The 15,624-nt window shown below is 35.9% G+C and overlaps 3 protein-coding genes across 10 annotated transcripts; all 3 read right to left on the reverse strand.

The window, feature by feature from the left end:
• Positions 1-214: 214 nt before the first annotated feature.
• Positions 215-3,679, reverse strand: LOC9315175 (putative cyclic nucleotide-gated ion channel 15). The gene is made up of 6 exons (XM_002880893.2): positions 3,035-3,679; positions 2,438-2,957; positions 2,150-2,362; positions 1,716-2,008; positions 1,075-1,423; positions 215-992 (listed from the first exon to the last, which is right to left on the reverse strand). Exons 1-6 carry the CDS (start codon positions 3,061-3,063, stop codon positions 360-362), a joined length of 2,037 nt encoding a protein of 678 aa, XP_002880939.1. The 5' UTR covers positions 3,064-3,679; the 3' UTR covers positions 215-359.
• A 2,943-nt stretch (positions 3,680-6,622) lies between these two features.
• LOC9317007 (receptor-like serine/threonine-protein kinase NCRK) lies at positions 6,623-10,958 on the reverse strand. Of its 5 annotated transcripts, none has more exons than XM_021028137.1 (11): positions 10,639-10,958; positions 9,295-9,363; positions 9,128-9,206; positions 8,898-8,990; positions 8,717-8,821; positions 8,386-8,640; positions 8,058-8,302; positions 7,682-7,978; positions 7,366-7,608; positions 7,051-7,284; positions 6,623-6,966 (listed from the first exon to the last, which is right to left on the reverse strand). In XM_021028137.1, the coding sequence occupies exons 3-11, from the start codon at positions 9,189-9,191 to the stop codon at positions 6,808-6,810; spliced, it is 1,695 nt and encodes a 564-aa protein (XP_020883796.1). In that variant the 5' UTR covers positions 9,192-9,206; positions 9,295-9,363; positions 10,639-10,958; the 3' UTR covers positions 6,623-6,807. The 5 variants fall into 5 exon arrangements, with proteins under 5 accessions (XP_020883796.1, XP_020883797.1, XP_020883793.1 ...); XM_021028138.1 differs by having other exon boundaries at positions 8,717-8,818; positions 9,128-9,215; XM_021028134.1 differs by having other exon boundaries at positions 9,128-9,215.
• A 318-nt stretch (positions 10,959-11,276) lies between these two features.
• LOC110229112 (helicase protein MOM1) lies at positions 11,277-14,177 on the reverse strand. Of its 4 annotated transcripts, none has more exons than XM_021028133.1 (6): positions 14,070-14,177; positions 13,277-13,680; positions 13,094-13,190; positions 12,774-12,991; positions 12,478-12,691; positions 11,277-12,404 (listed from the first exon to the last, which is right to left on the reverse strand). In XM_021028133.1, the coding sequence occupies exons 2-6, from the start codon at positions 13,604-13,606 to the stop codon at positions 11,422-11,424; spliced, it is 1,842 nt and encodes a 613-aa protein (XP_020883792.1). In that variant the 5' UTR covers positions 13,607-13,680; positions 14,070-14,177; the 3' UTR covers positions 11,277-11,421. The 4 variants fall into 4 exon arrangements, with proteins under 4 accessions (XP_020883792.1, XP_020883789.1, XP_020883790.1 ...); XM_021028130.1 differs by having other exon boundaries at positions 11,277-12,407; XM_021028131.1 differs by having other exon boundaries at positions 11,277-12,407; positions 13,277-13,683; positions 14,070-14,162.
• Positions 14,178-15,624: the final 1,447 nt, after the last annotated feature.

The raw sequence follows: 15,624 nt of genomic DNA on the forward strand, positions 1-15,624 counted from the left end.
AAATAGATATATAAAAGGGGCATTTTTGAAAAGGGGTATTTTTAACAATTTCCCAAAAAAAAATAAGATGCACAAATTTATGAGCTTTTTGAGGCCTTTATGAACATTCGGGGTCGTTATGGGACTTACAGAGTTAGTAGGTTTCGTTATGATTTTTGGAGTCAGATTTGTGACATTTTTAGGGTACTTAGTTTATGATCATAGATGGTCAAAATGAGATTTTGAGGGTCGACCATGGTAAAATTCCTTAAAAAACCCTATCATACTTACATGTCATTATTTTGTTTTCAACGGTTTATATGTTTTATCCTATAATATATAGGGGAGTATAAGTAAAAAAGGTACTAAAACACTCAATTTCATTCACTAGAAAAATCTGGTTCTACTGGTTTTTGAATCGAAGACATCATACCAGAATCCGAACCACTACGCGTATACTTCCCGCCGTTCACGGCTAGCCTAGCCGTCGCAGCCTCGAACCTATAGTGAAACTCTTCTTTTTCCCTCAGCTCAGTCTTGTACTTCCTCTTCCTGTGCCGTCTCCAAGCAGCTTGTACAAAACAAGCCGCCCAAGTCCTCCATTGATGAGAATAAAACCGAAACTTATGTCTCAATTGCTTAGTGTGTAGTCTTCTAAACTGTGAAGCCACAAATTGTAAATCTTCAGCTTTCAATGCAAAGGCTTCAACTTCGCAAATGGCTTTAACGGTGCGTGTGGAAGACGGTAAGATCACAACAGGACGAGGATCTAGTGCCCATGTAAGTAACTCTTCGCCGCAGAAATCGCCTGGTCCTATGAGACAAGAGTTGAAGAATCCGGTTCTGCCTCCATTGGTTGTGTAGGAATCTAAATGGCCTCTAATGATGAAGAGCATTTCGTTAACTGGGTCGCCTTCTCTTACAAGAAACGTTCCTTCCGTGCATAATGCTGGTTTTAGTCTCTCGCAGATCGCGTCAAGCATTCTTTCGTCCATTTGATCGAACAATGGTACCTGTTTTAAAGAACTCTCAGAGCAAGATTTGAGAAATTAATTAATGATCAAGAATTGATAAAAATGCAAAAGGGAGGCTTACACGGCGAACAAGATCGAAACAGAGATGGCGTTTGATATCTCTTCGGAGATCAAGAGGAAGACTTATCAATAAAGCTTCTTCATCGACTCCTCGTGTCGCTAGCCACTTGTATTGATCATATTTTCTTACGGCTTGCCTTAGCTCTGGTGGAAGCTGTCTATGATGCATCCATTGTTCTGTATCTGTCCTTCTTATCCTCCACTCTTCCAGTCTCATTGTTGTTGACTGTAAATATGTCTGCATATTCCCAATAAGCAATGCAAACAAAACAAGCCCGAGAGTCGCAATGATGATGGCGAAAAGGATTTCGCCAGCGTAAGTGCTCGTAGCGAGGTTTTGTCCCAAAGAGCTAAAGAATAAATACATGTTAAGATTTATTGGGAGGTTGTTAACTTTGGTTCTTAGTAATTTTTTAGTATTAAAATTGTAAAAGTTTTAGTTAATACTTAAGATTTATATCTTTTTGGCTCTTAGGTAAGAAACCTTTCTTACCTTTCTTACCAATAATAACCATTTGCCATTTAATTAAATATTTTTTAATACTTAAGATTTACCTAAGATTCTTCTAAGAGCCTATTGATAATCATGGTCTTATGGATAACCAAATGGAGTCAAAATGTGCAAAAACTGTTTAAATTCACCTGAGGTTCTTCAAGCCCCACCAGAGACAGTAAAAGTACTTGTTTATAAACTTTGATGAAGTAACAGTTGATGTTACTGCATCTCCGAATATACCAAACTCGTAAAACTTGCTTCCTGGTTTGCATATTGTTGTTATATTGCTCCATTCAAACCAAGAGTTCCTTTGCGGATCTTCCAGTCTTCTACACTCAAAGAATCGGTATTGACAAACCACTTTCTCGATGTTGCAAGCATGTCTCCAACAAGCCTCTTGCCTCTCTACCGCAAGCAAATACCAACAAGCTCCTAAAACCTGAAAACAATTATCTCCATTTTCAGTTCTTTGCAATAAACAGAATAAACTGCTCTGACCAACTCACAACAGCTCTAATCTGCTACATTTAGTCCTAGGCTATATACAGTAGACCCTATAGTTAAGAGTTGAGTCACTTACATGGCTTGCTAGCATATATAACATAAGGTTGTAGGCGGCTCCTGCCCATGCGGTCTCTGTTACAACACCGGTGGCTTTAATGATCTGGCGAGATAGCGGGAATATTAAGAACATCCTTGGAACATACTGGAAAATGATGATGAATCTAAGAACATTCTTGGTGTTTGTCATTGGTGAGCCTCTTAGATTTGGGATTATGATCCAAATCAAAACCTGAAAAATGTAACAAACCAAGATTCTTAAAGAGTTGAAGAATCGTTGAAGCTGGAGGATATGGATCATTTATACCTGAGGTAATGGTAAAGCAGCAACCAAATGAATCCAAAAGCTTTTATGAAGATATCTCCAAGCAATCTTTCTTGAATCAATCACAAGCTCACCTCTACCGAATACACGAGAAGGAGGTGCGATATAAGCTGTTCTAAAACGTATAAGAATCTGAGCGATGTAAAAAGCATCAGCTAAAGATCTTATAAGTGTAAGAACCACTTCAAGTCTGACTCCAATAGTGATACACGCTTCATTTCTCATGACCGGTAAGAAAAAAAACAAAGGGTCGACAAATAAAGAAACCAAACATGCTATGAGAAAAATCTTGTTCCATTTTCTTATCGTTTGTCCACGAGGATCGAGTATTTTGGTTTTTACTCTCTCAAGATCCTCAGAAAACACTCTTGAGAGTACTTTATCTTTCAAGAACTTTCCTTTACTCATCATCTTCATATTCTTTATTTGAGTTCCATTGATTTTGAACTTAAGCTTAACTCCAGATTCTCCTCCATGAACAACTTCTTGATCTTCTTGAAATCTATAACATAAAAAAATTTATTTATGGTTTGATAAAAGAAGAGAGAAAGATTAAAACAGAGGACAACAAGTCCTAACCTCACAGATCTTGAGTTACCATAACCCATGGCTTCTTCTTTATCAAATCCTCTTGCTTCACGAGAATTGATATTTTGAACCGTGACTTTATCAATGAAGTGACCAATTAAGACAACTTGGGAACATTAAATTCCCAGGAAAAAAAGGAAGAAAACTAAACCTATATTTGGATCAGACACGTGTGTTTGTAGACAACTATACGAAAAAAAGATCAAATTCGAATAATAATAATAATATCAAGAAATGATTAGCAATAAGAGAGAAGCTTGAAATTTTATGTATAAGAGAAATTAGATGAGATGAATCTGGTTTACGGAAAAAGTTTCAGTCGCTTAGACTACAAGCAAAAGAAGCCGTAAAACCCTCCAACAGATACAGAGACTACTTTTAGGAGAAATGTTCGATGTGAAAACATAAAAAAGTGAAGTTGAATATTAAGGCACCGACACAAGAACACAAACAAAAGAAGCTGTAAGAATAAGAAGTAGGACCAGAAATGAGACAATGTGGTGAGAGAGAAAAAGAACAAAAGAAAGTAACGTGAACTGTTCTGTTCATATATGCTTTCTGCAGATTGAAAATTAGCTTTTGTGTTTGAGAAAGAGTCAAAGAGATATAGAAATAAAAAAGTTTCTAGTGCAGTGGTGTGTGTGGACAAAGTGGAACTTTTCTTGTACGGATCACATGATTTATACACTTTTAAACGTAGCTACTGTGGTACTTATATATTTGTTTACACATATGTAGTTTATATAAAGTACAAAGCTAAATTATAATGACAAAAACAAGTTGGTTGTAACACCTTGGTTTCAGAGATATGGTGGTGCATGCAGAGAGGTTTAAAAGAATTAGTTTGGCCACCTATGTCACCAAAGTGCACTTATCTTTTCGGTCAACTGTCCTGAGAGAACTCCACAGTTAAGCGTGTTTGGGCTGGAGTAGTTTCAGAATGGGTGATCTTCCGGGAAGTGATTGTCGGAACTGTGTGAGTGAGGACAAAACACAGGGAAAGATCATGTGGTGATTTGTAAGGTCGGTAAACAAGTCTTCAAAGCCTCCGGACGTAGCGGACCGACCGTCGGAAGATGGTGGGCCCACGGGTCCGACAAATGACGTAGAACTCATTAAGAGAGATGGCGGTCAGGGCGTTACATTGGTTTCTTTTTGGATTACAAAAAAAATTTGAATAGAAAGATATCTTGCTTTATAGTTTCTCCATAAATTGTTTGTTGACTAATGTAATGAAATAGCCACCTCATGTTGAGAAACTTGCATTAAGATGAAGCCAAGATTAAAAGCCTATAGCAAAAGAAAAAGAGAATGATTGAAGGTTAAAAAAGCCAATCACTAGAAAAGAAAAACGTATTTCTTTAGCTTTAATATTTATGTTTTTTCTTGTTGAAGTGTTAATTTATTAATCAATAAAAAAACAAGTTACAACCAAATCTCGAAAAAATCTGAATGTTTAAGCTGGAAACTAATGTAATACTAGCAAAAAAAATAACGTCATGAGGTGTGTTTTAGACTATAAAATTGTGAATAGTGAAGTCACAAGATAATATGTCTGTGTTGACTTATGTGATTGATTTGTTACATTATAGATATTAAAAGAAAGACTTATTTATTTACACTCGATATTGAGTTTGAGTGTCACTACTACATGTATAGTAAGTAATAGTAGTAAACATGTAGAGTTAAAACAATTAATAAGATGGTGGGTTTTGTAAGATCCGAGGAGTTGACTAGTTTTAAAATCCAACCATGTGTTTGTACCAGTTCTTGCACGGACCACACTGCTTGACTTTCAAGTTTCTCTTTATATTTGTTTCCATTTTTACTAAGTACTAATTAGTTTTGCAATTTGTTTGTTTTCTTTCTAGATACATCTTGTTATAGAGCATTTTAGTCCACGCTAAAGTTAGGTTCCAGTTTCTCTCATGTTTTAGATGTCCCTTTGTACGTGTTGGTGAATTGAATCAATCCCTAAGCCCTTGATACATACATGCATTTGATGATGTTTTGATTAATATACATATGTTGAAGCTGACAAACCAATGAGTTTTTTACTCGTGGAAGTGTTATACTTGCTTCGTCGCATATGTTTATCTCAAATTACAGACATGTAGTGTGTAATAACCTCTACAATTTAGACAATTTGGTCACAAATCTCGACGCATTTCCTCATTGGATTAGATTGCTTTAATTGCACCAATGTATCTTTCGTTAGATTATTAACGTGTCATAAGAATATATTAGAAAATTATCAAACACCCCTCAAAATACGAAGGCTATTTGCATTTCTTTATGTTTGAAATATATATTACATATTAATATATTATATTGAGATTGAAGCTGTTAAAATTAGTATAATATGAATAGGTTAATGTAGTCTCGAAGTAGCAAAAGGACAGATTTTAAAAACTAAAAACAAGTTGGATACACCTTCCACCACTTGGTAATACATAAAAAAAACTCCATCTAGTTTTGCATTTTAATTATTTTCTACTGCAAAACTCACATATTTATACATTCATAATGAATTGCAAATAAAACTCACAAGTTTATAAGTTTTATATATCGACAAAGAATTAGTAATCGTATAATACATTGTTCACTTTGCTAAAAAAATTTTAGCCCTGGACAACGTTTTTTTTTATTTTTGGTCGGACGGACGACGTTTTTTCAGTTTAACTAAAAGTAATATAGTTTTATATCTTTGGATCGACAAATCCCGATCTATAACCAAATCATACTACGCGGGGTAACACGACTTAATGGAGTCGAATTCTGGTAGAGAAGGTGGAGTCAAATGGACTTTAACGACTTGACTAAAGAGACACCCCCTATATATTGTAATTGCTTTGGCAACAATGCAGTAAGAGTATACATTTTTGATATATTTCCTTATATCTTTATTTGGTTCATTTTTATAGGGTAAAGAATAAATTAAGAGACAAAGCTTGGGTTGGCAATTAATGGACGGTTACATTTGGAATAAATGGGTTTGGTTCGTCCAGTCTGTGGAACACACCATATGGGCTTTTCTTGATTGATCCCATCATCCCCCACCTTCTCTTTCTTCCATTATCCAACAAATGCTAATGTTACTACTACTCAATTAATTAGACATTTGTAAAATCAGTCACAAACTCACAACGTATAAACTCACCATATGGAATGACGTACGATTCTCTTCGATCAAAGATTTTGGTTAACTTTAGACTATCTTTAAAATCTTTGCAAACGATTCAAGATAGTTCTTTTAAATTTATATTGGAACACAATCAGTATATGTGGTTGGAAGATTATTCACATGCAATATTCTCATAGCATAGGAAAACTTCTTTCCTTTGAATACTAATCAAACCTATACAAGAAAGTTTATAGCACCATATGAGCAAATCATATAAGACTATGTTGAATAGAACTTGAAGCTCTCATACAAAGAGATTATATTATCTTTGTATTGTATCATTTATTTCTACATTTTCATTCTATGTACATAGGTGTTGATCTTCCAACAATCAGTCCTTCTAACTTAAACATTTTCTCATCCAAAGAGAAAAACTAACAAATTTAACTATTATATAAATTTTGTTAAAAATATTTTATTAAGATTATAAATTAAAAGTTCTCTAGTTCAGAACAAATCTTGACACTCTCACTTATAGAAAACTCTCAAGTCTCAACACTTCACTACCTTTCTTCTTAGTGAGCTTTTATCTACACAGTGAGAGATGGCTGTTTTTGTTCTGTGCTTTTCTATCTACTTTTTAAATATGTGCAGATGGTTCAAGCAAGACCGGCTTCACATTCGGCAAGCAGAAGGACTCGAACCGTGGCTCAGTCAAGTCCACTGTTTCATCCTCATGTCCACTCTTGCTCCCACCTCTTGACCATCCCACTTTGCTTTCTTTCTTCTTCTCGTTGCTCTGCGAAAAATAGTGCACCGATATTAAGGTTTCGGTTGTTTCAAACGCTAATATATATATGCGTTGTTTTCACGTAAAACATACCTGGAAAAGATAATTAATGGGGAAATTTCTACGTCTGGATGATGCGTCTGGTGTGATGGTTGAAAGAATCTGAACAACTTCTCTCATTGTTGGTCTAGCTTCTGGTTCTAAAAGCAAACACTCTTTAGCAAGATACGCCATTATCTGCATCTCTTCTTCAGCAAACTTCCCGTTTAGCCGCGGATCAGGCAGTTCGTCGATCACCCGCTTACTATCTTGTAAACGCGGCACAGCCTAACACAACACACAACAAATAAGTTTAAGAATGGTTAAAGCTGCAACCAATTAGAGAGATTCATTAACTAGTGTTTTTACCCAAATAACGAGGCTTTCTTCGCCTTTGTTGTTGCTTGGTTTTTGTATCGGTTTTCTTCCGGTTATAAGCTCGAGTAGAACAACACCGAAGCTGAAAACGTCTGACATCTGTGAAGCACATCCTGCAATTGCGTATTCAGGTGCAAAGTAGCCAAATGTTCCTTGTAGTCCTTTGGTGGGAGAGCTTGAACCGCTTTGTAAACCGTCGCTACTCAAACACTTAGCCATCCCAAGATCGGTTATCTGCAACAATTTTATACGCATTAAAGTTCAAATTTAGACTCATTATAACACTGAAAATGTTAGTGTTACTTACTTTTGCATGCCAATTCTCATCAAGGAGAATATTAGTGGATTTTACATCTCGGTGTAAGATTCTTGGAGCAGCAGCTTCATGAAGATACTCAAGACCTCTTGCAGCTCCAAGAGCGACAGATATTCGAATGTTCCATGTCATTTTCTCCCCCAACTCTCCATCTAAGCAATCTCTCAGACTTCCATAAGACATGTACTCAAAAACCAGAAGCCTCTCTGCATGTTTGCCATGAAACTCCGAACAATATCCAATTAACGGAACCACATGGTAATGATGGAGTCTTGATAATAACTCTACCTGTGAAAACAGTAATAAAGAAAACACAGGATCAAATACGTAATCCTCAAATGAGAAGCATTAGAAAGAAGATTAATACCTCTGTTGAGAATAGAGTGTCAGTGTCATTTCCTTTAGGGGTATTTAGACGTTTGATCGCAGCGGTTTTACCGTCTTTGAGCTGTCCACGGTAAACACAGCTACTTCCTCCATGTCCTATTACACTGTTACTGGAGAATTTATTGGTTGCTTGCTCTAATTCTGTATATGAGAACTGAACAATCGATCCATGGATTGTTTCAGGTCTGCTCACACAAAACAAAGAAACATTCTGAAAGAAGCAACCTGAAGAAAAGAAAAATACAAGTTCATTTTTCCTCATCTGTTTAATGTATCAAAGAGTTTTCAAGGGGTGAAAAATAGTTCACCTGACACTGAGGAGCTGATGCTAATTTTCGATTGTGAAACCGAGCTTTTACGGTTTATTAAGTTGGCAGAGCTATGCCAACTTGATTCTCTATCTGAAGAAACTGAAGGGCTTTCTCCAGAAAATTTGTTCTTTCTACAAATGTAGCAAATCATAGAGGCAAGGAATGCTAGTGAAGTGAGTACACCACAGAAGAGGACTATAACTATAACGAGTTTCCTCGATAAATATTGCCTCTTTGAAGATTTTGAAGCTCCTGGAAACAAGTAAGCAAACAAACGTATGATATAATCGACTGATCTTTCCATAGAACAATGGATAGAGTACAATACCAGCAGAGCAGTTGCAGGAAGTGAAGCATGAAGAATTGGAACCGCCAATGGCTATTACTGGAAATCCATTTGCAGGACACAAACATACCCATTGGTCTCTTTCTGCTAACATAAAGAAAGTTACAAACTTAGTTTTCTTAACAATCTTGAAAATTTCCTAGTTGGTAAAGAGAAAACTAACCTGGTCTGCAATTACATGATGTCGAACAGTTAGATTCCAGGATATCACTTCGATTGCCCGAAGAGAAACACGTACACGTATAGTTGCTTACACCTAACAAAAAAACTTCATCTATTTAAATGAAAGTCACACCATTTTTATATATGTTGCTGTCTTGTTGAGTTATCTTTGAATTCAGAAGCATGAACAAAATTTAGAAAGAGCTAGTTTAAATAAACTAAGATACTAACCTCCATAACATTGTTGAATTGATATGAGAACCAAGAGAATCGCAAGTGCGGTTTCCACTCTCATTTTCGTTTATGTTTGCTGGAGAAACTACACCAGATGAATCTTGATATGAGTGACAACAACACGAGGATGTGGAGTTTCATAAACACAGAAATTAGAAAAAGACCTTCATGTAGAATTTATTATTTTTCTACTCAAACTAATCTCAACCTCCAAGTGTGCAACAATCTAAAACCTGAAACAAAATATGTTAGATTAGAACCAGATTACAAGTAGAGTAGAATTTTATAGAAAGTATAGGTAAATCTACAGTGTAATGTGAATGAATGAGTTGGTGAACAGACATCAAAAAGATTCTAACTCTGTTACACCCACTGTGAACCAAAAACATTCCTATGATTTGGTCAGACAACAATCAAGAGACTCCAATTCTTTAAAGGTCCCAGAGTTAGAAGAGAAAACAAGAAAAAACTTATAGTGATAGATATACGGTCACATCAATCATTTAAAGATCCATTGCCACTCATCTGATTCTGCAAAATCTTTAGTTCCCTCTAAAGTTAGTTGGCTATGTTTTTAGAAAAAGACAAACAACACAACACAACAACCAAAACACTAAAGGAACCAAACAAGAGAGCTAACATAGATTACATTACCCTGCAAAGTGGTGAAGTTGGAGTAAGATTCATAAGTGAAGTTGCAGACAAAAGGATATATAAAAAAGAAGAAAGTAAATGGAGCATCTTGAAGGATATTGTATTGACTACTAAAATAATGTGATTAAAGAAATGATTGAGTCAAAAAATAGGGAATAGAATAATAAATGGAATGAAAAAAGACCAACCACCTATAGAAAGAAACGGAATTGCAAATCTGAGAGTGACCTTTCAACCATTATAGTAATCAAAAGGCAGAATCATTGAAATTTATCAATAAAAGTTCTTAGCTTTAAACTGTTTACTAATGGCAAAATCTTTATATTATAATCAAAGTTCATAAATATTAGATTTTGTGAATCTAAACAAGAACCATATGCTGATACTGTAAGCTCAAATGACTCTTTTATGAATTGAATTGTAGTAAAGAAGATATAGATTCTTGATCCGGAATTAGACAAACCAAATTAGATAGAGCCAAAAAGGACTTTGCTTTTAAGGAAAAGCAAAACGTTGGTCGAAGCAAACTGTTGAAATTTGTTAGGACCCTCAATTTCCAGTGTCGGTTGTCGGGAACCGGTTTGAAAACCGGTTTTTGATTGTGGGACTCACAATTTCCGGTGTCGGTTGTCAAGTAAACCGGTTTTCGATTTTGGGACCCGTTTCCTTCGCCATTGACTGAAAAAAAGCCAACTTTATGATGAAAGAATCATGTCCCACAAATTCAACGATGCTCCAAGTAAAAAAGTGAAGTTCTTTGGGGAAAAAACCTAAACCCATTTCTTGATCCATGTAGAAAGAATGATTTGAAAACGCTTATTTAAAATGCAGAATCGTATAAATGGGAAACTAACCTTAAAATGAAGAAGCAACAATGTCGGTTTAGAGGATTTTATGCTTTCTACAGCTTATAGAAGAACATAGACGAAGATTAATAAAAGTCAGAAACCAGTATTGGAGCTAAAACGCAAACGCGAAATGGAGCAAAATTGCGTTTGTAGTTGAGTTTCCACTTTCCAGCAAGATAAAACGTTTTCCTTGAAGAGCGTGAAGGAGAAAATACAAATCCCTTTCCACGCACAAATCAAAATGAGAATTAAGAAAGCTAAACGCGAAAAAAAAAAAAAGAGAGTCCACGCGACTACGTTTGCGTTTGCGTTTACGGTCGAGTTTGAGTCAGATCACTGAACTGATATATCGAGAGGGCGATTTTTAAAAAGAGCTCATTTATTAGAGATCGGGATATGTCACGTGCCACGTGGCGTTAAATTGATATCAGAGATTCGCTGCTCAAGTCCACGAATGAAAAATATTTCAAAATTCGAAGTAAAAGAAAAGAAAGTATTTTGAAAATTCCTAGTCTTACGAATTTTCTACTATAGAGTACAATAACAGAATTATATGTTATAACAGAAAAAAAAAAAGATTACTGAAACAAATTTTTGATTCAACTGCAAAATTTGTGAAGAATTTTTTTAGTTTAACAATTAACAACTTAACATTCTCCAAAAAATTAGTATTCCATTACGCAAAACACATAAAACGTGGAAATGTAAAAAAGTTTTAAAGGTCACAATACCTAAATATTTCCTTAAGAGAAACTATATACGATATTATATACTCCCAAAGATTTGTTACTAGTCGTCATCTGAGAGATAGACCAAGCTACTGTTTGAGTTCTTTTGTTGTTGTTGTTGTTCTTGAACCAATCTTGCATATGTTGATGGTGCAGCAGCAGAGTTGGGAGCTCGAGATGATCGTAAATGAGGTGCCATGGTCCGTCGCACTATACCATGTACTGGTGGAGCAGAAGCTACTGGATAAGAAGATGTTGGAGTATGGTTGGAGATTAAAGGTGGCGGTCTTGGCTGAGGTGTGTTGCAGGGCGGTGAATGCAGAGTTATGGCTTCTGATGTGACTGAGGGTTGAGGAAGGGGGGTTGAATTGTTGTCTGTCTTTGATTGAATTGCTGGTAGTTGAGATAGCTGAGGCGTCTTGCTGTGTGGTTGATGTAAAGGACGAGCTTCTGCTGTGACTGAGGGTCGAGGAAGGGCGGTTGAATTGATATCCGTGTTGGATTGTACTAAGGCTTGCTGAGGTATTGGTCTTGGCTGAGGCGGGTTGCTGTGTGGTTGATGTAAAGGACGAGCTTCTGCTGTGACTGAGGGTCGAGGAAGGGCGGTTGAATTCATATCCGTGTTGGCTTGTACTAATGCTTGCTGAGGTATTGGTCTAGGCTGAGGCGTGTTGCTGTGTGGTTGATGTAAAGGACGAGCTTCTACTGTGACTGAGGGTCGAGGAAGGGCAGTTGAATGCATCTGTGTGTTTGATTCTACTGCTGCTTGGTGAGATATTGGTCTCGGGTGAGGAGTGTTGCAGCGTGGGAGAGGAGCTGAAAGATTTGGAGGTGTAGCTGCCGCTGCTGTGACTGAGGGTCGAGGAGGAGCAGTTGAATTCATATGCGTGTTAGTTTGTACTGCTTGCTGCTGCTGCGTTGTTGAATGTTGAAAGCTCCTGGAAGTTGAAAGATTTGGAGGTGTAGCTTCCGCTGCTGTGACTAAGGGTCGAGGAGGAGCAGTTGAATTCACATGCGTGTGCGTTGAATGTTGAGAGCTCCTAGCTGCTAAAAAAGAAAGAGAATTAGTGTCGTTATTTAGCTCATTTGCTTTATCCAATTTCCTCTTCACCTTTACCTCTTACGGTTGAAGTATCAGTGGCTGCACTCTTCACTGGACAAGTAGACTTGTAAGCATTCGCCAAGAGACTGTTCATGGCAACCAAACTCCTTAAGGCTTCATTCTTCTTAGCTTGAGCGTTATATGCAGCATCTACCTCTTGGTATTTCTTATCATACTCACTGCGTGCTTCAGCCATCTTCCTCTCGAGTTCAGCCTTCAACTCTGATGTCTGCTTACAGACAAGGAGACAATGAGCAGAGAGGAGAAAAACTGAATAAAGATAAATTTACCGAGAATTAGGAGAGACTAACCGTCTCTTCAAAGCTTTTCTTTAAGGTCCCTTGTTCTCTGCTCAGCTTCTCCAGCTCGTGGTCACATATGTCACTGAATGAAGGGACATGTAACCGAGGACTCTGTCCCATAGGATTGTTGGAAAGAGACGTAGCCGCTGATGCATTGACTGTTGATCTGCTATGTGAGACGTTAGGAGGCTGAACACCACCTTCATGGACATCCTCTGAATGGTTAACTACACAACGATCACAACACACAAAAATCTTAACATTCTAGTAAACACCAACAATAATTAAAGCATGGCGATCACTATCCATATCCATGTGCAGATCATAACCTAAAGAAGTTGTACTCGAAGTCCAATGATCTGCTGCTGTTGTTATATTTTGGACGAGAACTGATGAAGATGGCGGAGAACCTGTACCTTGAGCTCCCTGTAGACGATAAATCAAATTCATAAGCACAATAAAAGATCTGAAACCAACTAAGAGAAACAGTCTTTTAAAGAAGCAGCAAGCACCTGATCTAATCCAGTAGAACCTTGAATATCTACTATAGAGGCAGGGTCTGCAAAACGCAACGCAAACTCTTGGTCCAAAACGGCACCAGCCTCATAACTTGTTCTATTACTTTCTTCTCTAATCAAAGAAGCTTCCTCTACATCCATAAGTAACTCTGTGAAAGAAGCTTCGGGCATTACTGTGTCACAAACCCGATCTTCAGTCAAAATCTCAGGTACATTTGCTGAAGACACCATTCCAGGACCATCTAGTTGGGTACTACGGAATTTAACTCTACGCTTTTGATAAGGAATATGTAGCCTCTTGAGTTTCCATTGGAACCATGACATCAAATTGCTTTCACCAATAGGGTTGTGAAGAGATTAAGCTAAACATCAGAGAGCTTTTTCAAATGACAAGTTTCCTGCTTTTAAATCATAACATATCTCAGACTATTAGAGAACACAAAACCAAGCTATTCAAATTACAATCTTGGAAGATCACACACACACTAATCTAATCACATAGAAGTTGAAAATGAGAGTGACCCTTTAACAATCATAGTATCAAAACGTGGAATCAATGAAATTAAATCAATCTTATACAACAAAATCGTAACTTTTTTTTTCCCAAATTTCATATATGCTAGATTGTGAAGAACCATTTGCTACTGTAACTAAGCTAAAGTGACAATTCTTTTCCAATTCGATATTGTAATCAACAAGATCCGTGAAAAGCAAATAGCGAATTGATGTTTGGGATTTGGGATGAAAGAGAGAAAACCCCAGAAGCGAGAATAGAGTAAAACCCTACCTTGAAATGAAGCAACAAATGTCGGATTCAATGTTGTTCTTCCTCGTATACGTGAAGCCCCAGGCTACGAACAGTTAATAGAAGGAGAGACATGTAGTTAATTAAGCTGTGTTGGGCCCGAAGGCCCAAACTTCGATTTCGATTGGTAATATTGTTGATATAATAATTTAAAAACAAAACCTCAAGTTTTCGTTAATCCAATTTAAAACCCTCAACTAAATTATTAATTCAAAAAACCCCTCAACTAAAAAATTTTAATAAGAAAAAAAAATCAACTAATAGTCGGTTTATTTAAAAACCCCAAACTAAATTATTAATGAAAACAACCTTTAAGTACGAAATTTTAATGAAAAGATTCATTCATTTATAATTCTGCTTAAATATATCTCGTCTAGTCGATATTTTGCATTACTACTTGTTAAAACACGTGTAAAATATAAATTTTAAAACCAATATAAATTTTTAAAATCGCTAGTGTCGATTTAAAGTTTTCAAGATTGTGTAAAATAGAAACCATCATCCATTATCGTGCTTATATTTTGTTTCACATGAATTTTTTTATTTTCATTGTTTTACGCAACGTAAGATGCGATATTATATTGATTCATTGTCTAAGTGCATCACGTTTCTAATGCTATTTAAAAAAAAGCATAACATTTTCTTATGTCTAAAAATATTTACACATCATCTTTTAATAAATCAAAATACAATAATATTTATTTGATGACAGTTGTTTAAGATTCTGACGATACTATAGAAATGGAGCTGTTTTGTTAATAGGTCTTTACTTGAGGGGTCTAAAATATACCTGTAAATATTTGAGGGTTTGTTTCGTTAATAATTTAGTTGAAGGGTTTTAAATAGACCATTTAATAGTTTAGGCTTTTTTCATTTAAATCTCTTAGTTAAGGCTTTTTCATTATTAATATAGCTAAGGGTTTGTAAATACTGTAGATATGCCGATACTTGAGGGTTTTTTTCATTAACATCCCTATATTAATCTATACTAGTATTTTCATTTTTTTTGAAGTACATTTTAGAGAGTAGCCTTTGTTTTAATTTATCTATTTAATAATAAAAATTAAAAGACAGAAAAAAAATTCTATTAGATTCATTCATAAAATCTATTCATTAAAAAGTGTGGATGTTAAATCATAAATGGCTAATATTACTATTATTTCTTTTTGACCATTTTTATTAATATGAAGAGAAAAGCCCAAAAACATGGCTACAAGTGATGTTAAGAAGCCAAATTCTCCAATCTTTACAATTTTAGTGAAAATTAAAACAGTTTATCCCACCCACTTTAAAGATAAGTATAAGAAGAAAAAGTGCCACATGTTTACACGTCAGAATGATAGATAACATAAATCAGTGCTGATAGTCGATAAATCTACGATCAGACACAGCTCAATATCGATCCTTCTTCAATCGGATACAGCTCCATGGATCGCATGTTGGCTTGTACAGAACACCACCATGCGATCCTTGTACAATTTTCTCCGCTGCAAATCCGATTGAACTTCATTACAACCCTCTACAAATTACTTTAAGA

The sequence above is a fragment of the Arabidopsis lyrata genome (assembly GCF_000004255.2).
Source record: "Arabidopsis lyrata subsp. lyrata unplaced genomic scaffold ARALYscaffold_4, whole genome shotgun sequence".
NCBI classification, from domain to species: domain Eukaryota; kingdom Viridiplantae; phylum Streptophyta; class Magnoliopsida; order Brassicales; family Brassicaceae; genus Arabidopsis; species Arabidopsis lyrata.

Excerpts from the sequence above, each read along its gene's own strand:
- LOC9315175 (XM_002880893.2), bottom strand. The coding sequence starts at position 3,063 with ATGGGTTATGGTAACTCAAGATCTGTGAG. Across the intron at positions 2,363-2,437 it reads CTGCTTTACCATTACCTCAG|GTTTTGATTTGGATCATAAT; the intron begins GTATAAATGATC and ends TACATTTTTCAG. Across the intron at positions 2,009-2,149 it reads TATATATGCTAGCAAGCCAT|GTTTTAGGAGCTTGTTGGTA; the intron begins GTAAGTGACTCA and ends AATTGTTTTCAG.
- LOC110229112 (XM_021028130.1), bottom strand. The coding sequence starts at position 13,606 with ATGTCATGGTTCCAATGGAAACTCAAGAGGCTACATATTCCTTATCAA. Across the intron at positions 12,692-12,773 it reads AGAAAAGCTTTGAAGAGACG|ACATCAGAGTTGAAGGCTGA; the intron begins GTTAGTCTCTCC and ends GTCTGTAAGCAG. Across the intron at positions 12,408-12,477 it reads TGATACTTCAACCGTAAGAG|CAGCTAGGAGCTCTCAACAT; the intron begins GTAAAGGTGAAG and ends TTTCTTTTTTAG.
- LOC9317007 (XM_021028137.1), bottom strand. The coding sequence starts at position 9,191 with ATGAGAGTGGAAACCGCACTTGCGATTCTCTTGGTTCTCATATCAATT. Across the intron at positions 8,991-9,127 it reads AATTCAACAATGTTATGGAG|GTGTAAGCAACTATACGTGT; the intron begins GTTAGTATCTTA and ends TTTTTTTGTTAG. Across the intron at positions 6,967-7,050 it reads CCATTAATTATCTTTTCCAG|AGCAACGAGAAGAAGAAAGA; the intron begins GTATGTTTTACG and ends TATTTTTCGCAG.